The 27,838-nt window shown below is 38.5% G+C and overlaps 1 protein-coding gene across 1 annotated transcript in view; it reads left to right on the top strand.

Moving 5' to 3' along the window:
• ITGBL1 (integrin subunit beta like 1) overlaps positions 1–27,838 on the top strand; it is a 144,909-nt gene that overhangs the window by 109,769 nt on the left and 7,302 nt on the right. The window contains exons 8-9 of the mRNA XM_069802371.1: positions 13,494–13,610; positions 25,893–26,039. Coding sequence (XP_069658472.1) covers positions 13,494–13,610; positions 25,893–26,039 — 264 coding nt within the window. The remainder of the gene's footprint in view (positions 1–13,493; positions 13,611–25,892; positions 26,040–27,838) is intronic.

Below are 27,838 nucleotides of genomic sequence, written 5' to 3'. Positions count from 1 at the left end.
TTGGCTCTTTCCTTAGATAAAGTAGTTTTGGCTTGGACAGAAGTTCTTTTGCTTTTAGAGGATAATATAGCTTTTCTCTCTCTTCATACCACTGCTTGAGCTAGCTGTTGTCTTTAATTCTCTTTTAATGCCACTTCTTTTCTGCAAATTGGAAAAATTTTCCTGAGGATACCTGGGTTTCCACTTGCTGGAGCATCTTCTTCAGAACTACTCGTCCTCACCTTTTTTGCATACCCTTGCATTTTTGAGATTAATCTGCTGTATTTTGCTTAATGTCAGTCACAGGTTGTCCTTCTTCCTTTGTTCTTTCTTTTGTCAGATCACCTCACTTTCTGTTTTCACACCATCACCCGCTTATTCTTCTGTGAGCTCTGATACTTACCTGCCTCCCTTGTCTGTTCCTCAGCGATAGGGAGAGATCTTATCGCTCTCTACAGCTACCTGAGAGGAGGTTGTAGGGAGGTGGGTGTCGGACTCTTTTCCCAAGTAGCAAGGGATAGAACGAGAGGGAATGGCCTCAAGTTGCGCCAGAGGAGGTTTAGATTGGATATTAGGAAAAATTTCTTCACCAAAAGGGTTGTCAAGCACTGGAAGAGGCTGCCCAGGGAAGCGGTTGAGTCACCATCCCTGGAGGTATTTAAAAAACTGTAGTGGACTTGGTAGTGTTAGGTTTATGGTTGGATTCAATGATCTTAAAGGGTCTTTTCCAACCTAAATGATTCTGGGTTTTGCAGGCATGTTTGCTCCTCTTTCCTTCCATTTCACATCTTCTTTTCTTCATTTTTCTGGCTGTTTGGAGCACCCCAAACTTATCCTTCAAGCCTGATTCTTTTCTGTTACAGGTTTTGCTTTGGTAACCTGACTTCATGGCCAGATGTTTCCCATTTTCCTCATCTAGGAATCTGCTGTCAAAATCTTGTTTGCCAGATTTACAAGTTGTCCATATATCCGGTCTTGCCTCTTCTCTCATACCTTTTCACTCCCCATCCAAATTTTGCCTTCATCCTCAGCTGCAGCTTTAGTCTTGGGATCTTTTCTTTGGTAGAACCTGTTAGATTACATTTCTTACACGTATATATTCCAGAGCGTGCTTAGGAAAGTGCAACTAGTCATTGTAATGGTCTCTCCATGTCCCATCTTCTGCTGCCTTGGCAACCACTTCGATAACTTTTCCTACTCCTACCCTTAAATGCAAAAGCATAAAAAAAGAAAGAAAAAGCTCCCAGCAACCTCTCCCACCTTTACATTCCCATGAAATCTCCACTGTGTTTCTGCTTTGTTGACTTTGTCACTGGCTATTTTACCAGTGAGCTTTTGTTAAGGTTAAAAAAGTATTGAGTTTTGTAGGGTTTATTTCACAAGCGTGGTTTATCCAAAGGGTTGAGTTCTTTCTTTCCAGTGGAGTAACCTTGCGCTGGAGTTGCAAAGAACTGCTCCTAAATAGCTGGAGTGGGTAGAGAGTTGCATCTACCTTTGGATTTCTGTAACAGTGACTACTATCTCTGGGAACACTATGTCCTCCATATATTCATTGGTGGGGCAGGTTTAGTTTACAGTTTAGTGGACCTGCTTAGACAAAGTATTTGGGGGGAGAAAAGGCACACAAATTGCTACAGCCGATGGCTTTGATGCATTCTTTCTCTACCCAGAAGGATAAAACCACTCAGTCCACTGGCTAGGTCCAGGTTTCTCTTCTTAGTTGCTCTTTTGCTTGGCAGATATTTTTTGCTAGAAACCATTGCAGTGAATATTGCATTTTCCTTGAAAAGATTGCTTTTTTAGCCAGCAATGTCGTTTCTGATGAAATTTTAAATATTTAATAAAGCAATTGGTCTGTAGAAAGCACTATTTGCATTGTCTTTGTGTTCTTACATGATGGCTGAGGAGATTGACAAAGCAGTACTTTGTGTAATATCTATACTTATTTCCAAAACAGAAGAGGATAGATGTTTTCAATTTAGCATAGAATTCCCTACAGCACTTATCAGGCTTTACAGTCTTAACATTTTTAATCAGTTGTAAAAGATCCTCTTACTCTCTGATTTATATAATACACCTTAGCTTTTCTATTTTTGCTTCGTTTGACTTCAGAATGTTTCCGATGCTATAAAAAAAATGACATTTTGTTATTCTTATTTTCATCTTAAATTTTTGCATATATTAATGTTGATAAAATTCTCACTTTTTAAACAGCGACTTTTAAAGACAAAAAAGATTAGCCATATCCTTAAAGCAAAAGAGGTACAATATTTAATATCAAGCATATTACTGGCACTTTGTAGCCATTTTTCCTCAAAATCTTATTGAGGGAAATTTTGAAGGGACTAATGGCTGGTCGTGTGTTTTGCATTCTCCGTCTGCTGCGGAGCTTTTAATGCTTTCTGGGGAATGTTGGACTCTTTCTTCTCTCTCCCTCCCTCTTTTGAGAGGGGAATTATAGGATGAATTGTGAGTTATATAAACTTCCCCTGGCATGCCCAGAAGTTCATGTTGGGTAGTGTGTATATATGTGTGTATATATATATATAGTGTGTGTATATAAATATATATATATATTAGCCCCTGCACTGATGTGAACAACGCACCTCTTTTGCTCATCGGTGCCGCCTTATCCCGTCCGGTGGGTGACACTGACCGAGGGCTGAGGCTCTTTTGGACATGTTTCCCAGCCGTCAGCGTTTTCAGCGGGCTGTGCCGCCGGGAGCAGACACAGAGCAGCTGGTGGTAACGTGGGTCAGGACTGAAAGCCGGTGGTAGAGAAGGGGTGGGCAGCCGCACGGTGGGACTACTGTGTTACACAGCTCCAGCTGAAGCACACAGGTAAATCTGTTGCTTGTGACTGATTGGCAAAATGAAAGTCAGTTCTAATCAAAGCAGAAGTCTTGGCAGGAGCCTATGTCTTATTTAGCAGTGATCCTTCTAGAAACTTTGGGCCCAATGCACGCTATAAACCTAATTCTTGCTCTCAGAACTAGCAACAATATTAATGTATAGGCAACTGTTTTCAGTCTTAGGCTCTTCACAGCAGTTGCTTGAGTTAACTGATTAAAATAAAATGCCTTAATTTTAGTGTTTCAGGGTACTGCTGTATTTGTCAGGAAGGTTTGGAGACTGATCACAAATCCATCTTTTCTGTGGCAGGCATTGCAGGAATAGTGTGAGCTCACTGGTAGGCTTTAATTACTTGATGCACGTGTTTCAACTAGCTTGAAAACTGCTAACTGTTTTTAATTGCTGGGTTTTATTCAGGTCCTCCAAACAGGAGGCTGAGTATAAATATGTGACGCTCATAATTATACCTGTTGTCTCTAACTCAGTCTTAACAGACAGTGTCTTTGCCTGCTCATGGGGTCCTATCAAGACAGATGAGCAAAGAGGGTATTACTTTCAAGAAGTTTAAACAAGTACACCTGTAGGGTGATACATGATGTGCCTGGCTGGTCTCCTTTGATAACTCTTGGCTCACTGTTTTATTGTTGCTATGCACTCTTCCTGAAATCTGTAAACTCGGGGTTACCTGCAGCAAAGAATTTACTACTAATACTTGAAATCAGAGAATGAGGAAATGAAGGATTGTGTTGCTTTCTAAAGATAAAGCTTGCATTTAAAAAGCTGTTACAATCATGCCTTTAATTCCCTCATTACACATTACATACTTTTCCTCAGAGCCAACCTTTTTGCGCGCTGGGAAGAAGCATTATTTCACAGATGTCATTATATTTGGGGCGAAGATTTTAGGAGCCATAAGGCAGTGTCTTTACAACAGATTAAATAGAGCCTTGTAACGAGAGGCTAATGCACAATCTGGCCAGTTGGCAAGAAAAAGGAAAAATTTGCTTACAAATGGAGGGTAAGAGCATTTTAACTTGGAACAACTCAGTAGATGATGCAGTTGCTAGGTAATCTCTTTCATTTCTGGAAAAAGTCTTGAGGTGAAAGCTAATCAATAAGGTAGATACAGTGTGATGTCATTTGTTGCCATGGTTTCTGAACTTAGCAGTCTGTTATCTGCAAATAATATTGATGGTTGCTATGCAGTTGAATCTTTTCATATTGTTGTTTTGCCATTATAAAGCTCTTTAATATTGGCTAAAGCTTCAAAGAGCAGAGTGTCTAGGAGTTTCAACGCTTTAATAGATAGGCTTGTATTACAACCCTAAAATATCTTGAAATTTACAACCTAATAAACAACAGGCATCAGCAGGAAGTGAACAAGGTTAACATTTTGGTGATTAAACTTCCACAAAGCAGTTGACATTTTCTAGTAAATTAATCTGCAAATTAAATATCTCTGCGGAATTAGTGCTATGACTCATTACATGGCAGATCATGTAAAAAAGGGGTAAGCAGTCAATCCTCTGGATGATAAGGCAATCAAATGCATAAAGCTGTAAATGGCTCAAAAGCCATCACAGCTTCTTGAACAATGTCCTTGTGTTTCATATATCTTTTCGCTGTTGGATTGTGCCCCTTGATTACGTTTGGGTTTTGCTAGAAAATACTTTACAGCAGCTTATGCTAAGCATTAGACAGTTGGACAGGCTGAAAGGGAAATGAGACTTATTTTTCCTGATAGTTGTCAAGGTGAAAGAAAAGCATTCTCAGGTCAGGTCCCTTAAATCAAACACAATACTTCATTTTTCATATTCTGTGGAGAAGATGTTAGTTTTAGTAGAATGCCACGTATCCTTTACTTGATTTATTGGCATCTCTTTACAGTAGTTTTTCTTGATAGTTTGAGTTATTGAAAGCGTTTTGGAGGGAAAGGATGAAAAAGAGATGAAAAGACAGAGCCCAGTGCAAGCTAGAGAACGTAACTTGGGGTCATCCGAAAGTCGAGGTGATTTGTAGAAGTACAAAATGTTCAGTACCCAGCAGTGAAACATTTTAAAGGAGGGGAGGGACCAATGGACAAGTGGAAAGAGAAAAAAAAAGTAGAGAAAAAAGCAGAAACGAAAGAGGCTGATGGAAGAAAGAGGAACTATTTTTACTGGGGTGAGAGAAGAGGGGAGGGGAGGAAGTGTAGAAAAAAATCAGATGATGGCTTGCTGAACTCCAGGGTTTTTACATCTTTGGAGTGACATTTGGCCTGCTGTCTAGTTTTTCTCTTTTTCCCCCAATGGACTCCTCTTCCTCCTTTTCCATTTCCACTGTTCTCTGCCTTAACAACACGTTTCTTTAGAAAGTGTTTTGCCACCTTCTTTCTTGTCTTCTTCACACATCTCTCCTCTGTGTGGTGACATTGACTATCACATTTCTTTTGAAGAAAGAAGTAATTGCCTTTGTAGTCCTACTTGTCCTCTTAAAATAGTGAGCGAATTGTCAAGGGCGTGCCCCCAATGGGAGACCTGAGGAAGATGTCACTAGGAAAAGTGAGGCATATGGCAAAAATTCTGCTCTTGCAAAGTGGGCAGGGGTGTTCTCGATGACTCCTCTCCTGGAAGTCCTCTAGAAATTCCCTGTTGGCTGTGCAGAAACACAATAGCAGCCTTCAAGGAGTATATCCTCAAAGCACTGCTACTGCGAGGAGGCAGATGGAGAAGACATGCCGGCTTGATGATGATAGCAGATGTCAACAAGTTAACAATCTAAAAAGGAAACTAGCAACACAGCAGTGCTTCTTACCCAAATGTTTCAAGGGGGGGGGGGGGGGGGGGGCGGGTAAAGAAGGTAATATGGAAAATAAGATACGCATCAGTAGTGGTGATCAGCAAGAACTGTAAAAGACTATCTGATGCTAAATCTGTAAAGTGGTGCTGTTGAGTGGATTTATCAAAAGAAGTATTTCACTATTAGGCTGTCACAAAGGAAGAGCATTTACTTCACATGCCATACGCCAACTGGGCAATTAGGCTTCCAGTCTTACATGCCTTGTGTACTAAAGTGTGGGGGGGGGGCAAGTCTCAGCCACTTGCAATTGCCCTTGCAATCTTTTACAATCCTGGATACTCAGTTGCTTGCGCTGTTGTGAGAGTTCTTTTGTTTGGGATAACATACTTATCTTTTATTTCTCCAGGGTTTTTATCTTAGGGATACTTGTTTTCTGTGTTGTTTTTTTTTTTCTCCCTTAAGGAAAAACTAAATTGTCAGAGCTTTTTTAATACTCCTTTCACATTATAAAGCAATTCATTTTTAAAAAGATTAAAAGAAACATACATTTTCTGAGAAACAAATCCCACACCTTATTATATGAGGGACAGCTTGGTACTTCGTACCAGTGAACAACTTCATGAAACATACGTACAATAGTGGAAAGTCTCAGGCAGCTTTCACAAAGGAATTTCTTGATTTGTGAATTTCTGCTGTTTTTCTTAGGCCAAATTTTTAGACCAACAGCCATTGCAAGACACTGAGTATAGGTGATGAGCAGACATGGGACTTTAGGTACCTTCTCCTAAAGGAAAAGGATAGGAGAAGCTGTATACAGCAAAGTCCCCAGAGCCACCATGACGCTCCCTGCATTGCACGTGCCTTGTGAAACCTTTTGACCTGTTCCCAGCCCTTCCACATGGGACTATGATGTTCCAAGTAGCACTGGATGGCCCAGTGTCACTATGCACTTAACAGAGATTTGGAGTAGGTTTTCCAAGCATGATATGGAAATTAAAATAAAAACAGGTGTATCAACATAAGCAATTAGTGAAAGTATCTTGGCCTTTGAAGCCAAATATAGGCCTAAGGTGAGATAATACAGTCCAGAACAAAAAGTTATCAGCTATAGATAGAAGTTTTCTAAGTGTGTGATATAGTTATATGATAATAGTTAGTTGATTGCAGTTACTTCAGCTCTATTGACAGTGCTGAATGTAGTAGCTGATGCAGTTATTGCAGTTGAGAGGTGCCTAGCAAGACTAAGGAAAATACAAATATTTAACCCAATTACATGCTTTAGCTACTGTTGGTGCTATTTAAATAAAAATCTTAGAGCTTGCTGCTAAAAGTTTGCTTCAGTATACAAAATTCTTGGAAAAAAAGTAGTTAAAAAATCTGAAGTTGGAAATTACTTTAGATTTATTAAAGCAATTTTCTGTTAATTTTATGTCTGTATGATTCAGCTAAGCTCTTCTCTGGAGCTTTTATATCTTTACTTGAGGTCTTGGGTCAGTCGTGCTGCAAATAATCTCTTTTTATGAGTAGACTTAAGGCATGTTTGTTTTCTGTGTGTTGATTTAGAAACAGACAGTTAGTTCCCAATCCAAGTCAGAACAAGTAGTTGTTCTTGTGTTCTAGTTGTGTTGCAGCACGTTTCATCTTGAGTATGAGGACATAAATGCACAATCTTATTTTTCACAATATACTGCAGAAAAAAAAAAGTGCTAGTTGCTTGAACCTTGTGTGGAAAACCCAGTTTTCACCAGAAGATCTCCACAAAAACAAGCCCCCCACCCCAAACCCCCAACAGCCTAATAGAGCAGTCCTGTGCACACTAAGAAATGAAATCCTTCACGGTTCTTGTAGCTTCAGTTAAAATACAAACCCATCAATATTCCCATTTGATGTTTCAAATGCAAGGAAGTTGCTGTACAAGATGTCCTCTCCTGGGCTGTTGGCTTTCTGTCTTTCCTGCAAAGACTTATGAGGCGCAGAGCACAGCAGAGCCAGGATGCCACACGAGATGATCCATCTCATACACACCTCCGCTCCTGTCGCTGCTGCTCACCGGGAATGGACCAACATTGGTACCCGTGATGAAGGTTGGTGTGTTGTGATGAGCAGCACAGCGCACCCTTCCTCACTCTGCAGCTACAGCTGAGCACTCTGTAGAGAGAACAAACTGCATTTAAGGGCTCTGATGTTCTTCATTTCTCTGAGATGGTAAAATAGCACTTCAGTGCTGAAAGGAGTGTTCAAGTCCAGCAAGAGAATTGATTTTCTCATGTAGGTGTTGAACTCCTTTTGCTGAAAGGGTAGCACCAGAGTTATGCTAGCCCATCTAGCTGTTTTGTTGCAAAACTTCAGACATGTTGGAGCATTGGAGACAAACAGAACTGTGCTGATATAAGCTCATAAAGCTTTTTTAGAAGAGGAAAAATTACTTTTTTCCCAACATAACTAGAAGTTGCAGGTGACATTGTTCATATATTAGAACACTGCTCTCACTTGCCCAAAATCCTTGTAAGAAACTAATCCCCAGATTTTTGTAGTTTGTGTGATATCAGCCAGTTATTCAGGTGTTTAAAGAGGTTCCAAGGATACTTTTGCACATACTAAAGATGCTTCCAAAGATTCCTTTCTTCTGGCACCTCATAAACTATCCAACCAGCGAGGTCCAAGAATTATCAGTGTTTTATTTAAAAGCCAGGGATCCCTCCACATATAAGGCAGAATTATTTTTTTGTTTAGTCAGTACAATATTTTCATATGATTTTTTTTTTTAACAACAACAACAAAAAACATTCTAGGTGTGGGAAGTCATTCCGGGCCATTTTGGGAATAGGATGTGCAAAATAAACTATGTGTGCCCACTGAGAAGTTTGTAGTTGTTTTCTGTTTGAGTGAGTCTATAAATTTTTCCACATTGATCAAGCTCGGCTGGATTGCACTGCACTTAACACCTTGGACTATGCAAAGCATGATGAGATTGTCCACCCTGTTTTTGGCAAGCACTGCATTTTGGTTGCCCATTTTGTGGTACTGTTTATTCCCTTTACTGGTCTTTTTTCCGTCCGCCACTCAGTGAATTTTCCTTTTCCTTACCTGAAGCTGCTACCTCTTATCTATTACTTCCATAAGTCACATCTGCTTCTCCCTAACTACTATGTCACCTGAAACTTTGAGATCTTCTGTACAAATCTTCCCATCCCCCTTCACTGATTTGCCATTTCTGAACATCATTTTAGATCATCTTTTCCTATCCAGCATGAAATGGGTTCTGCTGGCAGAAAGACACAGCAGCTTTACTGAATGTGCTCAGGTTGCCTGAGATTGCTTGATAACAAAGAAATTGCAATTTCTGATAGGTAATGCTTTCAGATGTTAAGCCTGGGACAGCCATGGGGCAGAAAAGTCCTTCCTAAAGGCACATTCCCTTCTGTTTATGAAGCACCATCCTTCTGAGTTACCAATGAACCTGGTTTGCTTTTAGCACAATCTCAGTGCAATTTGGTGCTGTATTCCTTACACATTAAAAAAAAAAAAATAAATTTATTTGTTTTCATTTGGAAGATAAAAATTCAGTGCCATGCACAGAAAAATCCTTTATGTTGTAGAGTTATAGACAGGAAAAGACAATGAAGTACTTCTTATTATATTCAGTGTTTATTTTTACATTGAAAACTATTGCTGTTTCTTCCTGATAGTTTTGCTAGCAATTACAAGGTAAAAATGTTTTATTACGCAAATTACATACTTCTAGCACAGTGTTTTAAAATGAAAAATACCTATATAAAAGAGACTTTCAGTCAGTCGATATAGGCAGCTGGAAATTGGTTTGAATGCATGCAGCTAATGGTCACAGCAATTTGCGTGGGAGCAGGTTTAATGTAAGTCTAGGCACTGTTTAGTTATGCTTTCATAACTGTTGGACAAGAGGACTGAAAAAAAGCTATAGTAAGTTATGAATAAAATCAAAAGCTAAATACTTAAGGCACGGATTTTTTTAGAATTCTAGAGTCAGTTATCTAACAAACGTGTTTTAATGAGGTGTGGCACTTTAATGCCCTTTAAAAACAAAAAACCCACCCTAAGTTGGTCTTTTTTCAGTTGTCAAGTAATAACAATTATCAGTAATAGATTAATAGTCCTATTGACATCAATGGGAGGACAGAGTGTGAGGAAATATTAAGACTGTAGACAAATAAATGTATTGTATGATTATTCTATTTTTGGGATCTTGCATTGCAATAAGTAGGTTAAGCTTTTCAATGCTGATAGCTAATACAACCTCCATCATAAAGCTTTCTTCATCTGAAGTCATCAGACAATAAAATTTACTCTCCCTCTTTAGCAAGGAGAGGAAGCCACTTGCTATAAAATGTCTGAGGTGAACTTGTTTCTTTTTACTCAAAGTGTACCTCTTGCACAGAGGGTTGAGAAGGTGCAGAATATTATAGTCCTGATGTGTTTAATTGTTTCTTTATGCCCTGGAATTCAAAGAGATTTTAGGATGTGTTTGGCAGTGGCTTTCCCTCTATAATCAGGTTGCTATGGTAAACCTATTATTCTAGACAAAGAAAGAGTATGTTTAGTAAAGTGCTGATCCCTTTTCAGTATAATGTGAGCTTCAAATTACTTTTGAATGATTGAATTTGTATGGTAAGTATTTTATCACAATAACTAAGAGAAGAAGGTCACAGAATAAGGTGTGCCTTCTGTTATTTCAGTAGCAGCTACATCTGACAAAATAGCAGTATGGCTGAAGCAAGCTTACCCTGCAAATATCCTGCTTTTCCCAGGGAAGCAATATGAAATTGTTACAAAGTGCTCTTAATTTTTGTGTTTATCTATTTGGAAATAAACTGAGCCTTTGAAGTTTACATTTGCTACATCCTATGTAGTTAGCTGTTCAGAACAGTAGGACTTCAGTTCTCTGCTAAATTACCTCCAGAGAGTGACCCCACCTTACATAATCTAACAAAAATCTCCATGCTTTTGGAGGTAAAATACACTTTTTAAGCCAGTACAAAGTTGCAATTATTTAGCGCTATCACTAAACACACTTCTCATGTTCCTAGGGCTGATTTTGTCAAATTAGTAAAAAAACAAAAGGAATGATTAAACTAAGAATTTGAGTATCAGTTTCAGCAGCAGCGTACTAAACTACTATATCTGTATCTTTGAATATTTAAAAGTAAAGAAATAGCTCAGAGAAATCCTCTTCCAGAGCACTTACTGACTGAGGTTTCTGTCCATTTTCAAAGACACTTTCTGTTCTGTTGAGGTCCACAGTCAGATGATCTAAATCATACATTGAACTTAGGTGGGAGCCAGCCAAAATAAAATACAAGGCACAGATATCAACAAGGAATTTTGGGGTTTTTTAATATATGTGTTGGTATTTTATTCATTAGCTAAGAAGAGATTGAGAAGTAGGGCCGAAATCCCCTTTGTGCTTGATTTTGAGGTGACAACCTGAGCTTGTATCTCTTACATGACAAAAATGTGCCCTGTCTGCCTAGGGATGGGATACTCCTCATTTTTTTGCTGGTAAAACAGTTGCGCATGAAACTAAAATGAATAAATATTAATTGCAGCAGGGACTGAGAGGAACTTGTTCCCATTCCAGTGCAAGTGCCCAGCGACTGAGTGGCTCTTAGGTCATTCTGACTTATTAAATTAAGCATTACAGAAGGTAATGCTTAATTACAGAACATGCAGGACACTCATTACAGAACCTTCCTTTGCTCGTCCCTCTGGAGGCTTTTCCATCTCTGCTGACTCCTGTCTTCAAAGCAACTTGCTTAAACTGATTTTATTGTCCTTCAGGCATCCTCCTTATTATAGCATTAGCTGGCCAGGATACCACTGTTGAAGATCGTTCTTTTGTTTATTTTATAGAGCCTTCACAACAGATGGGTCCTGGTCATCAGGTACCTGTCTGCCTACGGGTGACTGACTGTGCTTTGGGACACTGCGATGTGACATTTTTGTAAAAGTAGCCATGTTGTCTAAGGTGGATGCATAGAAAGAGACTGTGAGAGCCCCAAATAGTGACGAGTTGGACTCATTAAAAATCTCTGTACATTTAAATACTAAGGAATTATTTTTTTCCAGTTTCTAATGTAGCTGTCCTTGGCAAATAATTATAGCTTAGAAAATGCAGGCAAATAACATCAATTGTTCTGTAGGTAATCACATTTTAAATGTTGACATGATTGCCAAATACAGCTCTATTTCGTGGTGTGGTAGATGCACCTCCTGTAATAGGTTTCTTTCTGGAGCGAATATCCTCATATAATTGACAATGCAACAGTTTTAAAACTATGTATATTATAAAGGTATCATGAAGTATTTGCTGTTAATTGTCTCTATCAGCATGTCTTTTTTTAAGATTCTTGCACTTTAAGTTGATCACAAAATGTTCTTCTAGATTGAATCCTGGCACACAAAATGTCAGCTCGAAAGTGCAATGTACATTGATGCTTGGGAAGATGAAGAGTACAGCGGCTATAAAATGAGCTGGGAATTTTTTCCATAAGTAATAAGATCCCCCCACACTCCAAGTTAACTAGACTGTTTTTTTAAAAAACAAATTTAACAAATTTAGGTTAGAAGTTTTAAAAAAAAAAAAAAATTAAGAATGATCTGGGAGTACGTTGACTTCAAAAGTTTTATTGTCACAAAACCTGCAGTTAGAAGAGCCCCACTAAGGTTATCCTTTCCCATTCAGCAAAATACTTTGGCAAATGCTGAAAAAATATTGCACATGCTGAACTGTTTGGTTACATAATGAAAGGCTGCACTTGCATGGTTTTTTCGCTTTGTAGCTATAGTCGCTCCTACTGTAAATTTGGGTTCTGCAGTCAGTAGGGCAGTGTCCAGGCCGAGGCTGAGTCTCACTGATGATGTGATTGAATTAGATTGAGAGGAACAGGCTTTTCTGCATCCTAATCCATGTCTCTGGTAGCCCTTTTTTATACACAATATTCTTTCCCAAGCCAATCAGCGTATTACTTCGATCCACGGTTTGTGTCACATTTAGAGAATTCTCACAGTAGCATTGCATGAAAACAATTTAAAAAAATACAGAGGCAAACCCTTAGAAGTTAGGAATTAACAAAACCGATTGTACCCGGAACTGAGTTTGTCTCATATATGTGCAAAGTAAGACTGTCCCTGATCTTATTTTTTTTCACATCTGACCATTTAATACTCACTGCTCTGAGGGCTTTGGAGTAGAAGATCTGTGGGAGTTTGGGTGACTCTATTCCCCCCACTCCCTTCAAGCTCTAGGGAGTTCTCCTGTGAACAGGTTGATGGAAGGAAAGACTCTGACAGAGGTTGTGCTTTCGACTTCTATTTCCTCGGGTCTAGGCAAGAAAATTTATAGGGATTTTTGCTTTCCAAATGCCTGACAGAGTATCTGAACAGTTATGTTTCTACATGAATAGAAAATATCTTAGATAGATAGGCCCATGCGTAGACTATTTAATTCTAATCACATTAATTTTGGAGTTCCTGAGGTATGTGCTAAACATTTCAGATCAATTATAGAGGTTAATTATGCAGTTAAGCATGTGCCATAGCTCTGTTATGTAAAGTTGAGATATGAAAAACATACAATGCCAATGATTGCTTATTGTTGCTGTTTCCACCAAGATATAACAGTGATATCGTTTGCTTCTGGTTGCCATGGAGGAGGGATAGTTTTGGTGGTTTTTTTTTTAATAGTGTTTATGTGCATACTTTTAATAGTGTTTATGTGCATACTTTAATTAATACAGCGTGACTTGTAGTGTGTCTTTGGTGGGTAGGGTGTAGAATAAGTTTGGGGTTATATTTCATGTATTTTACTTTACTGAAATCATGACTCTAACAATTGTTTATTCTTACAGGGAGATGTGAATGTGGCCAATGCACTTGTTTCCCTCCAGGGGACAACAGAGTTCATGGCAAAAACTGTGAATGCGACGATCGACAGTGTGAAAATGCGGACGGTGATGTCTGTGGGGGTATGCGTTCACTTAATATAGTATAATATAATTAATATAAGTCTTGAGAGTTTATAACTTTCTGTTCCTCCTGATTTTATAACATATTGTCACTATAGACATCACTGATTGATTATAATAGATTATAGATTTTTGTAAGAAACAAGCTCTATAAATATTGAGTGTTAGTGAATATTTATTTTAAAACTTCAGAAACACTAACGATGAAGTGGATTAAATACACCTAATAGCATAAATGTAATTGCTGTAGTAAATCCCAAATTCCATCAGTGTTCAATAGAGAAGAATACAAACACTTAAAGGAAAACCTGAAAAACCAGGTAATTTTACTTTTTGTTTTCTACAGTTGATGTTTTACTGAGAATGTTGTATTTTAGCTAAAGGTAATAATGATCAGCAATACTTTTGAATATTTCATATTCACTGACAGTGATATGTTTGTTTTCTAAAAAAGTAGTGAAAATATATTATGAAAGAATATAAAAATGTTTGAGATACATTGTCATAGTAATTGTACATGCAGATTGTTTATTTTAATGTTGACAGTGAAAACCTCACTTTTTGATTTTTCAGTAATATATGTTGGTGTTAAGCAGTATTTCAAGTTAGTTTTCGGTATGTAAATGTACACATACCATATGGTATTGTAAAAACAGGTGAGTAGTATTTGTCCTAAATACTCCCTTTCTAGTTTTTAGTGGCTTTTATTTTTAAAATGACTCTTTGCTTCTTAATATTAACAAAGTACTTGGTATGAACAATGACATATTTTGTTATATTCCTTATTTCTATGTAAGAAAAAAACATATTGCTTCATAGTCCTTATGTACGTAAAAGATTCTGCCTACAGGGAATATTTCTTCAAGGTGTCTGCCATGCAGAATGTAGGCATGTATGGAAAATTCTAGTTTGACTGTCTAAACAGCCGTAATAATAGTTTATAACATTCAGAGTAATTCAATAATATGAATGTGTAGAAAAAGAAAAATTTGAAATTTAATTTTCTATAAAGAACATAAAAGCAGATAAAAGCACTGAAAAGCTGGGCCATATTTGTTATAAATTAAGTAGTTAGGAACCAAAATTCATCATCTTCCATGGTTAAAAATATCTCTTCTGTTTATTCATATTTTACAGTATTTGATGACAATGCTTCAATGTTAATACTGCTAATTATATTGCACATTTTGGAAATTATAGACAAAAAATCCATTCTTCCTTATTAGGAAGGATACAGTGATAGTTTTAATTTTTGTTGATGGCTAGAGCACCTCACACTTAAATGAACAATCACCTCAACACCTGAACCGGTGTCCAATTTTTTACTGTGCAAGAGACACTCTAGGTCACCCTGTTACCTGAATAAACTCCCCTCTTTAGTCTAAGTAGCTTTGTCCAAAGAGAATGTCAGAATTTAATTAATTAATTTAAACCCCATATGCTTTAAGCTTATTTCCCTAATTTTGAAACAACAAATAGAAAGGAAAGTCGGCTCATGAACTTACAAATCAGTTGTAGTCTCAAGCTCAATTTTTCCACCTTCATTCAAGCTGATAGTTTAGTTACTAATGATTCTCTGCAGGTGAAAAGAATTATATGGGAAAACGCAATTCAAGTGATTGTGCCCTGTTTGAAATTGCACTGCACAGCATCTGTTGACAGGACTTCAGAAGGCCCACTCTGTGATTTTTGCTGTTCCAGGGAGCTGAGCTTATTCCTAATACTTTTCCCAAAATTGTAGAATAAGCGCCAAATCAAGAATCCTGTTGTCCTGGGCTTTTTTGTAATTAAAAAGAAAGGAGGAAGCATGGCATAAGGGAGATGATTAAATCCACCAAGATGTGAGTTGACCTCTTAAGTGCCTCAAGGGAGACTAGAGCATCTTTGCTCATTCACAGCTGTCTGAACTTGGCGAGGTGATGCTGGTCTCTAGAGTTTTAGTCTTCCCAATTAGAAGTCATGCCACTACTAATAGTGTCCTTTAAAAATTGTTGGATTTCTGTAGTAGATCTGTTGGGATTCCAGTGGTAAATAATTGGCAAGTTATTTTTTTCATATTCTTGATATTTTATTTCTTGTTCTATTATATTTCTAACTATAATTTGAGATATTTTTAGGTTATTCTAGATTTGGTTGTAATTTACGCCTTGAAGCATGTTCCTATGTTATTATTATTGCACAATTCCATCCACTTTTATTCTTTTACAGCTGAGAGAGAACTGGTTTCCCCTTCCTCTGTTTCTGTTCTCATGCCACAGAAGTGTTTCTTTGTGCTTGTTTGGTTCTTCCATGTGAAGTGCGCTGAGATTCAAATTAACAAACATAAATGTCTTACTAATCAGGCAGTTTTCTTCCACACACCACTCTTCCTTCTCTTGGTTGCTGGAGCTCTGAAGTGGCTCCTTCCTTCATTTCCCCTCTTTCTCCTTCTATTTCCTTCCATTTTTTTTTTCCTTCTTTTTTTACTGCTGGCAGATCCTGAAACCTTATTTTCTTTGACCATCCAGTGTCCGTCTGTGCTTCTGATCCACCTGCCTCATGAGGCCACCACCCACCCCAATAACTTAAGGCAGCACCTATTTAGGTGTAAGTACTAAGTACAGGAATGTTTATCTTCAGAGACTCCCCATCAATTGCACCTTTCTGTTCACTCACCATTTGGCAAGTGAATTCTCCTCACTTTCCTCACCTTCAAACTCATAATATAAGCTATTTACTCCTTATGCATCTTCTGTGACTTCATCTTTCACTGTGGCTTCCACCAACATTTTCATTGAAATGGCTCTTCCCACAGTTTCTGACCAAATGTACAAATTTCTGTCATTGTTATCCCTTTCAAATCCTCAATAGCCTCTGATATTACTGATAGCTTCAGCCATAGTCTTTAGTAATTGTCAGATGTTTTGCTTGGCTGATGTCTATCCTGATAACATTTTGAATGTTTCCTTTGATATACAATATTTCACATATCTCCCCTTTTAGGAGATTCTACCAATTTTAACTGTATTTTCTTTCCTCTTTTGCAACTTATCTATTCACAGAACTTCTCTCATTAATTTTGCACTAATAGCACACACACCTTTCTCTCTTCCTTTTGGGCCTGTCCATGCTTCCATCTCAGCCTGAACCTCTTGACGCCTCTTGCTGAACTGCTTCTTCCTTCCTCTTTCCTTCTTCTCTTTTCATTACTATTTTTCTACCACTGTTGCTACCTAGGCAATCGTTGTCAGGACATAAGCCCTTGCTAGTAACTCTGGCTTCAGAGAACTGTGAGCTGGACCCTGTGAATGTGCAGGGTCTGACAGCGAGCACTGTGTGCCTGTAAGCACAAGGAGGAAAGACCAACGTTTTCAGATTACATGCATGCTGCAATGAGAAATGTGAATGACAACCTAAATGATTTGAATAAGAATTGTTGCTGGCCTCCTCTGACCAGCAGAGATTGATTAATAGCTTGCTTTCCAGACCAGCTGTCCATGCGACGGTAGAAAGACATGAGGCAAAAGACATGATAAATTAGGGTACAACTGAGTGAAACCCTATTACCATGCTTCTGCATGATTATAGTGAGTCATTCACTTAAAAATTCATCTGTCCATCATTGCAGTACCAGGAATAGAGACATAATGTCTCCACAAAGACAGAGGTTGCAGGAGGACTCGGCATAGATTCCACAGCACTCTGCTATTAGAAATGGATTCATAAAATCATAGAAGAGTTTGGGTTGGAAGAGACCTGCAAAGATCATCTAGTCCAACCTCCCTGCCACAGGCAGGGACACCTTCCACTAGACCAGCTTGCTCAAAGTCTCATCCAACCTGGCCTTGAACACTTCTAGGGATGGGGCATCCACAGCTTCTCTGGGCAACCTTCTCCAGCGTCGCACCATCCTCCTCGTAAACAATGTCTTCCTTATATCCAACCTAAATCTACCCTCTTTCAGTTTAAAAGCATTGCCCTTTGTTCTGTCACTACACGCCTTGGTAAAAAGTCTCTCTCTGCCTTTCTTATAAGCCCCCTTTATAATATTGAAAGGCTGCAATAACGTCTCCCCACAACTTCTCTTCTCCAGGCTGAATAAACTCAACTCTCTCAGCCTTTCTTCACAGGAGAGGTGCTCCAGCCCTCTGACCATTTTTGTGACTCTCTTCTGAACCTGCTCGAACAGGTCCATGTCTGCCTTGTTCTGGGGACCCCAGAACTGGATGCAGTACTCCAGGTGGGGTCTCATGAGAGCAGAGTAGACCTCCCTCGACCTGCTGGCCAGATCCTCCCTTTGTGTTCCCTTCCTTTGCCTGTGCCTCTGCACAGAGACTTAATATGCTATGGCTGGAGGAGGTGTCTCATGCAGCCTTTTTGAGATAGATATATTCTACCTAAAGGCCCATTCCCTACAGTTCAGGTTTTTTCAATGATGTAAGATTTGCCCAGGTGTATTGCAGTGTTGATCCACAGCAATATTTAACATCATGTTTTATTTGCTTTACTTAGTTATTTGAGTCGTTCATGTGCAAGTTAAGTGCGTTTGGTGCACACACATGACTGGAGAATCACAGGTTTGCCAGCACGAATTTTTTCATGGCATGGCTATGTCACTGATATACACCAGGCTTGATACTTATTTATCCTGTATCCTGGTGAGAGACACTTCTCTCTGTCCTCTGAGGTTATGGCTGTGCTGCTAGCTGCAGATGTGTCCTGAGCTTTCACGTGTTATTTGTTCCCCTACTGTGTCCAGTAATGTTTCTCAGTGATGTCATCGTTGGCTGCTCGACCTCACTGGGTTGACTGTTGGCCATTATATTGTTGCCTGCCTGCCCTCAATCCTGAAAGAGAACAAGAATTCAGAAAAACACTAAAGATCAATTTGAAATTGATTTGATAATGCTCTTAACTCCATTCATTTTGATTTGTTCTCTGGACCGTTATTGGCCTGGCTGTGGGTCCTTGTTACAGCAAAGTAGCAACCATTGAAGGGATAAAACAGAAGCCCTTTTGGGTCCTCTGCATGTTACTGGATGGTGCAGGATTATGCTGCTTAAAAACTCTACAACAAAAACAAACCAAACAAAAATAGTAAAAAACTGGTTGATGCTCCACACAAGTTTGTCACTAGGGCCACTAGCAAAAGTTGAAACTCAGAACATGTAAGTCATAGCAAGGCCCTTATGTATTTCTAGGGCTGCTCCCATTTTGTTTTATGTCAGTATTTCAGACTGTGCTTCATATAGTAGGACACCTATTAGATAATCAACCTTGATGAAACCTTTTAATATTAAGTTATGTATGTTTGCACTGTCCTCAACACTAAGAAACAACTACGCCTCTGGTCATCCCAGTAAGCCAGTTCTTTGACTGGCAACAATATAATACTTTGAGTAGTCTGATTTATTTATTTTCAAGTGAGCAAATTCACTTTGATGACATTTTAACTATTTGTTTTAGCCATGGCACATCAAAATACAATCCTAACACTATAGGGAATCCAATTGTGTAATGTCATGTCACACCAAAGAGTAAATGCAGCTATCTTTTCTGTTTGTTTATACCAATGCCTTTTGGTAAAAGGCATTAGCTCTCATTAGTTCGAGATTCTAGTTGTAGTATAAAGGCTTGTAAAAGCTGGAGGACCTGATTTATTCTTGGAAGAAATGCTGAGGTGGTTAGTATTTACCTCCTTCCTCAGGTCTGCCTTCACACCTCTTCTCTAACTGTAGGAAACCAGTGCAGCAAAAACTCTACGTGAGACTTTATGGGAGGGGAGGTTAATTTTTTTTTTTTTTTTTTTTTTAATAAAATCCCCAAGTAAATTTATTTTCACCACTCGGAGACATTCTCTTATTGATTTCATTCACTCGCATTCTCACACCCACATACAAGCATCAAAGTGTCTAGATTTAAGTAGTTTGGTCAGGATCACTTTTATGTGACACAGAAGATGGACAAGAGATGCTGCCCATCAAGTTCTCAGTAGGTCTTCTTGTTTCATCTTGACTGACAACAACAAACTGGTTTTTTAGACACATCTTTTATATTGTTTAGGACCCAACAGTTAGGATAGTCCTTTGGATTCATGATTTTTCTTACTTTTATCTCTGTAAGTTTCAGGCAAGTCTGGTGCCTGTGTCTGTGTTTCCTCATTTTTGACATTCTTAGGACAACACTGTTCTTGTTGGGTTCACAAGGAAAGGAATGATACAAGTTATGCACTGTGTCAGAGCAGGGACCGTGTTCTTTTGACTGAGGAATCTAAAATACATATAATTGTTACAGAATTTACTGGACATTTTTATACTATTTAATAGTATATTTTATTATGGTATTTGTCATTGAAAAATGCAATTGATTCTTCTGGGGAAAAAAATCCAAACACATGCTTACTGGGTAAAACTGGTCCTAAAAAAAAGTGAAAATTACTGTATTAGGTAGTGGAGAAGTCAGAGGCTACCTGGCATAAAGCCAGTGTGATTTAGGGTTTTATTTTGACAACACTAAGTAGAGAGTCAATGATTCAATGCCTGTGTCCTTGCACTTTACTACTTCATCCTAGCTCTGAGGCACATTCAGGGTCAGCAACAGATAAACTCAAAAGGATCAGTATGTATTGAATTAGATACGAGAGTGACTAGTGTAGCTAGTATAGGTGTTAATGTGCATGGTATATTCTGTATTAAATTAATTTGGTTTTACTTAGCTGATTTTACTTTTTTAATTTTTCTTTTAATGCACTACAGATTTCTGTCCCAGTCACCCAGCCAGTTATGCAGGTGTGTGAAAAGTTGAGGCTTTACATAGATGCACAGAGAACATAGTTTGTTAGCTTTTCAGATAGCATAAAACATGATTTAGGTTTGTAAAAAGCATTTTAATTGAATCTTTCGTTGAAGTGAGCAGTAAAGGAATTGCTAATGCATCAACATTTAAGTTGATTAATAGATATTAATTTGCAAATCCAAAAGGGGCTTATATGTTGATCTTTGTATATTAGGCTATAAATAGCCATTATGCTATACCCATGCTCCCCCTCTGTTGAAGTCTGTGTACTGTGTCCAACTAAAGCCTGGCTCTGAGAAGGCCGTGCTCTAAAGACTCTAAGACATGTGCAGCCCACGCCAACATCACTTGAAAGTTTGTTCCAATAGTCATCATCCGTGTTTGAAATGCCGTTTCGCTGAATTTGTCAGGAACAGCTTTTCTCTCTGGTTCTTGCTTTGTCTTTCTCTGGTAGTTTGAGAATCCTCATTCTAGTACCTTCAAAGAAGGTAGTTCAGATCCTGCTAAAACACTTCTTAGCCTCTTTTTTGTTTTTTTTGTTTGTTTGTTTTTCTTTTTCTTTTTTCTTTTCAATAGGCTAAGTAGATACAGATCTTTGAAGTTCTTTCAACAAGCCATTTTCTCTGCCCTTTGAATTCTTCCTTTGGAACTCTTTGGGACTATTCCAAGTTTTTCAAAATCTCTTCAAACATGGATATCACAGTGAGTTGCAGGACTTTAATGTCCATCTCATCAATGCTTTAAATGTTCCTACTCATTTCTGTCCCTACTCGCTTCTCTCCTGTTATATGCATATGAGGATGACATGAGCCCTTTTCAACGCAGTGTTTAACTTGAAAGTTTTACTGAACTGCCCACCTGTTGTGTTGCTCAAACTGGAGCCACAGTCCACCTTTATTAGACTTGGACAATACTAAGCAACCTATTATGAAAATATAATAAGCAATCAGTATTTTGCTTCACATTTATATTAGGTTTCTCTAACCGCAGTTGTCACAACTGTTCCAGTCTTATGAGGTACTCCAGGTATTCAATAAAAATAAAAATCAGTGATCCAGTAATGTTTTTACTAACTCTTTTAGCATATTTGGGCAGGTTAATGAAGCCTGATCACTTAGAAATATTTCTCCCAGATAGATGTTGTTTAATATTCTCTTATGTTAATAATATAATGGAAAGTTCTTTATCATAGTCTTGTAATAAAATATTACAAAAACCTGTTTCTATTTAAGTACAGAGAGAAATATTTGTTTCATTTGCTCTATTGTTCCAAATCAGGGATCCTGCATTATGCTGAGATTTTTCATATTCCTAGTACAGTTTTAAAACTTCTGGTTTTTCATCCAGTTATAGAATTTTGGGTTGTTTTGGTTTTTTCTTTCCTCTATTGTATCTGGTTTATTCACAACAAAATTTCTCATTTATATTGGTTGCTATCTATTTCATCTTTCTTTCTTTGGCTGTAAAGCCTTCATATTCCTAACTCATAGCATGAGTGGACTTCTCTCGTACTGTGGAAAAATGTTGGGCTATCAGATAAATTCTTCATCCAGGACAGTCTCGGATTCATATTTTTATAGCTAAAGATTTGTTTCCTCCAGTTCTGGTTAATGTTGACTTTATTATATATTTATTATATTATATTAGTTTGAAAAACTTATTCTCCTGAGGTGTCAAATTTTGTTTGGGGCTGGCCTCGGTTTGCCCTTTGTGAACTTCATCTGGTTATAATCAGTTAGTCTATAAATAAGAACCAGCTTCCTCTGCAATGATTACTTCACTTCTTTCATCATGCTGATATTCCCAGATAGTGGTGCCTTTTGTATTAGAAAATTATCATGCAGGTTTTTGGGGAACTCTGACAACGGTTTCATGAGTAGTCCTAACCTGAAGTTTCCCACAACCACATAGTTTTATTTCCAGGCGTGGTAAGAAATAATTCATCCTAGTGTCTGGTTTGATTTGGGTTGATTTGGGTTATAAAAGACCTCTGCTACTAATCTGTCGCAGCTTGCTTTGTTGTTGCATTCACATTTCACATTTAAATCCTGTGGTTATTGGATTTATTGATAATTCTAAACAAAGTGACGGTATTTTTATCATCATCTTTTTCTCTCCTTTCCCTCTCCCCCATCACAGTCTTTCTTCTTGACTGGAGATTAATGTTTAAAACATTCTGTTATATATTTAAATGTTCATTAACACAGATTTTTATGAATTAAGATCTATAGTCTTAGAGCCATTGCAATATGCAATTTGTTTGTGATTTTAAGAGCTTCATGTTAAATCTGAATTGATGCTAGACCAACACTTTCCAGGAAATCTGCTTCATCTGAATAGTTAAATCAATATTTTATCATGTTAGCCAATTCAGTTGGGCTGGACTTCTTCAGCTATAGATTTTTCTTTTCCCCTTTGCTCTGATTGCTGTATTCTTGAATTTTATTCTCCTCTATGGAGGGAATTATATTCAGATCTAAAAGAACCTATGAGCAAGAGTACCTTTTTGCTGCTCTTGCTCATAATTTTGAGAGTCTGGGATTCACTGGAATGAAACTGAGACACTTTGAATGTAATCTGAATATTACATTCAACTGAAAGCAGCTGCTTATATTTTGGCGCTTCCTTTTGGTCAGCTTGTTTGGACATCTTCAGACAAACGCAAAGAGCCTCTGTGAGGAGGATATACACAACTAAACGGTATAAAGCAGTTTTTCACAGGCTAGCACACACAGAAGATAGCTAGGAGTCAACAAGTACTGGGCTAAGCACTTGCATACTCACCACCCTGATGGATGAGGCATCCAAAGAGCTGCAGTTGCCCAAGCTGGTGTCAGCTAGGAGTAAATATTATTTTGGTAAAATGGATTGCTTGAGACAAAGGAATCCTTTATGTTTTGAGGATTTGTATGGCATAAAGGAGGGGAGAACTGGTCATCTCAGAAAAATGCATGTCAAAATCTTATGTGGTAAACTGTAAACTCTCGTAAATTTGTAGTTTATGCATTACCTTTTTATTTGACTTGTCTAAAGGCTTTACAGACATGATCAGTCTCTGCATTCTGTAAATCATAATGACTATATAAGAAAAATGATACAAAATTATTTTCTCAGTAAAATCATCATGGATTTCTTACTATTTGCTGCTAAAATGAGTACAAGTATTTGTATCTCCACAAATAATTTTCCAACGCTGACATCCAGTTGTATATTTTGCTCCTCAGTGGTTGAGCTATTCTCAAATCTAGTCTATACGTTGCTAATTAAAAATAAATAAGGCAGAGCATTTTTATCTGTCAGAAACTTAGCTAGAGTAAGTTAATATAGACAATTGCATGCCATCTACCTGGAAGGAGCATATGGGAAAGTATATATGCTTGTTTTCTACCTCTTGCATTTTGGTTTGTGGTATAGTTGCTCTTGTTTCCTTATCTAACACAGAAGCTGAAGTATCATCAAGCTTCTATTGTTGCTAATTATCAATTTGCAATATTTGATATATGTTAAATCCATATATGTAAATTGGTTAATTGCTGGATGTCACTTGCAGAAGTGGCTAGGAATACTGTCTTAATAAGACTGTGTCATTATTACTGACCATTTAAAGTTGTATAGGTAATAAGATTTAAAAAACCAACAAAGATCAAAACACAGTTTGGGGTACAAAAATTATTCTGAACATTCAGATCGCTGTAAATGACAGCTCCAAGACTTTGGAGCTTCCAGTGTTTTCTAATTTAAATTAGTAAATATTTGGCTATCAGTAAAACATTCAGGAATTCCACTTAGAGCAAACTACAAGGTTTGTCTCTCTTTTGGGCTTCTACCAGTGCTGCCTCCTGGTTTACAATGTCAAACTGCACTGTTGCCTCATAAGAAGTCCACAAATCAGCAAAGCAAAATTGCTGGTTTGCTTCTCTGCATCCTACAGCTCAATGCTTTGCCAGATACTCCTACTGCTTGTTCCCTTCTTCCCAGCCCATGCTCCCAAATTATCTCAGTCCCCTTGTTTCCACTCCCTTGCCCTACATAGCAGGTAGGATAAGACAAAAGTCACTGGCATGTATAATTTGCTTCTTTTAAGCCCAGTAAACTGATTAGCTAAGGAATGATCTTCTCTGCTGCAGAAATATTACTCAGGGGTGAAAAGTGAAATTCTGGCTTGGAGGCTTTTCTTACTTCTTTTTTCTATTTTCCATTTCTGTATTCTCGACTGCATTTGTTGTCACTTTTCCCTTCTTCCTGGCCAGATTTTCCACTCAGTTTACTATTCAACATATTTTCCTTTTTTATTAATCTTTGTGCAAATAATTATCAAAAACTCAATTTCATCTTTTTTTCCCTTTTTTTAAACATTGATTACAGCTTCTAGACTCTATCATTCACCCATGTTCTAGGGTTTCTTTAACCTTTCCCTCACTTGCCATTCCCTGCCCTTCTTTCCCTAACATTTCAGAGTGTATTCCTCTCCACTCGCCTGCTATTTTATGTTTTTCCTCATTCCTCTGTTTTTAATGTGTTTCACTTCGCCCTATTTTTCCCTCTTATATTAATCATCTTCTGATAGCTATGTCCTTGCTACTGTATTCTTCTTCTGCCTGTCCATCTTCCTTCTCATTCAGGCTTCTTGTCTTGATTTGGGAATTAAAATCTGTGTCCCTGTGGAGAAAGCCCACCATCATAACTTGCCCATTCTTCTTCAGTGTCCTGCCTTGGGGTCATACAAGTGTGTGCTCTGGAGAATGCTCTGGTCTCTTCCTCCTCCCTTGGCATTTTACTACAGTATCTGGAGTGAAAAGGCCAAACCTTTTAAACTGCTGAGCTGGGATAGCTATGTCTGGAGAAGAGATGCAGAAGAGAAACAGGATGTTGTTAGGGTGATGAGAGGAGCTCTTTGCAGGTTGCCAGTTGGGTTTACGTATATCCAATTTTAGTAATTGCATGAGACCCTGTGGGGAATTATCTTCATCCTGTACTGTATGAGTTAATTGTAGCAGTTGCAGAGTATATTGAGTCCAGGCTTTGCGCATCAGTGGCTCCACGCGCTGCAGCAGATAACCCGCAGTAATGGGCTGCTGGAGGAGATTGCAGCTTTTATCTCCCTTGCCTGTTCTGCTGTGTGCTGTGCTGGGGTCTGCTTCTTCAGGTGATCGTATGGGATATGCAGGTGACACTTCAGCACTGGGCTGCAGAATGAAAGACATGTCTGTCCTCAGTACACTGTGGATTAGGGAACATCCCATAAAGTTGAGGTGATGCTCAGCTTTTTGGGTGAGGGGAGCTGTGCCCATGCTTTTCTGCCTATCACTAGAGCACCCTGTTTGTTTGACACAAGAGTGAGAGAACTGAAGAAGGCCACCCTGCTGGGAAGCTGTGCTGTCCATCTATCTGTCTGTCTATCCCATAGCGTGCACTTCCCCCTGCAGAGGTCTGAAGATGACCTCAGTTGCGACCGCAGTCACAGCTTTCTGCTTGTTTTGCTCATAACCAACCTTGGTGTCCTTACAGGCCATGGTACCTGCTCATGCGGCCGATGCATTTGCCAGGACGGGTGGTTTGGAAAGTTGTGCCAGCATTCAAGGAAGTGCAACATGACGGAGGAGGAGAGCAGAAGTCTCTGCGAGTCAGCGGATGGCATATTATGCTCGGGGAAGGGTAAGAACTGGCAGCTGAGCTACCCAATGTCAGTGCCCACAGGAGGAAAATGATCATGTTCTCGACGACTAATGTGCATGGCAGTGGGCTGCTGTTTAGTAACCCTTTCTTTCAAAGGCACCTATTATTAAAAGGATGTTATATTTTCCTCCGTAATGCACCTACGTCCATTTTGTCAAACACCCACCCCAGCCATACATGTTTAGCAGCATCGCTCTCCTATGCAATTTGTTAATAGCATATAATTTCCTGTATGTGTTTATCTGATGGTCTGTGTTGAACAGCTGTACATTAGAAACTAACCGTTAGTGCTCCATCCAGTTTGAGGAACAGGGCCACTACCTGCAGTAACACTGCAGTGGCCAAGATGGCAAATGCAATATCTCAGGCAACAGTAAGTGGAGGATGGTGTTTAACAGCAACATTTGGTATAGTTAAGGACCTCCCTCCCCAATACAGCAGCAAAGGAAAGGTAGACATCTGCAGCCCCCATAAGAGTTCCACAAACTCATTTACTAATTTTTATTCGGGTAGTTGCATCACCTTCAGTCCAGCTATAAAAAAATGCCGCAGGGAGGAATAAAATTTAGAAAATCTTGAAAATTATCTGAAATCATTCTCTGAGGTTCCTACCTTGCAGACTTTCAGGCTAGGAAATTGCATTACTGGAAAGAGGGCTTTTTAGCTCCCCCATAGTGAAAACTGCCTATTTTTGTATAGAATATGTCTGAAAGAGACTAGACAAAAAGCAGGTGGTGGAACTGGCTGGAGGCTAGAATGCACTCACTCCAGACTGGATGTGCAATTTCCTCTGTTTGTGTATCCCTTGCGTAGACAGGGAAGAAACCTGCTAGCTGGAAAAAACAGGAGCCTTCTACATCAGGCAGATTTCCAGTTGCCCCTTTGGTAACTTTTATTTCAGTGCAAAGGAAATTTTAAATAGGGTTTCCAGCCCGGCCTTCTTCCATCTGTATTATCACTTATCAGAATTCTACCCCACTGCACCATTTTATTTTGTTTTTTATACCCCCCCCCCCCCCCCCCCCGTTGTCGCAATGTCATTGAAAACAAGGAAGTTGTACTGTTTCTCCATTGTCTCCAGAAGATGTGGCTATCTTTAAATTAGCATATGTGTAAGAGGCTGCTGAGTTACTGGAGAAATGGTGTTACTCTGTTTTACTGCAGAAGTTAACTTTTCTTCTCTTAGCCCTGGCCTCCCTGTGATTTTTTTATATAAACCATGAAGGTGAGCGAATATGCTTAAAATCAATAAAATTGATCACTATATAAGATTCTAAATAAATATAAACATGAAAAATTATGTTGAATTTTAAAATATTTGTATAATCTGCTACCTTTTTGTAAGGATGGCTGAGAGCTATGTATTCCAGCCTGTGGGTCTTACTCTGAGAACAATTAGCTCTGAGCACGTATATGAAGGCTACAATTTACTTTGAGGCTTTGGGAGCAGATAATCTGGAAGGAATTTGCAGAGACATTGAGGTTTTTTTTTTCCCCTCTGTTGGCTATACTGCCCAGGGAGTGGTTTGGGATCTGGTCACTGACTTTTAGGACTTTTAAATATCTCCAAAGGCCCAGTTTTTCTAAGATAGTAGCGAACTGGTGAACAGTGTTTACTTTTTATGGCAATTACAAACCTGACCCTAAATCCATATTCAGCAAAACTGGTGGGATTTTCTTTTTAAGTCATGTGACAGAAGGTTGCCCTGAGGACAGTCAATATAATAAAGCTGTGTCAAATTAGATGCTATAGCAGCTTTATTGTGGGAACAGGTGCT

This window comes from Haliaeetus albicilla, chromosome 15 (genome assembly GCF_947461875.1).
Source record: "Haliaeetus albicilla chromosome 15, bHalAlb1.1, whole genome shotgun sequence".
Lineage (NCBI taxonomy): Eukaryota > Metazoa > Chordata > Aves > Accipitriformes > Accipitridae > Haliaeetus > Haliaeetus albicilla.
This window is presented reverse-complemented; position numbering and strand designations above follow the sequence as displayed.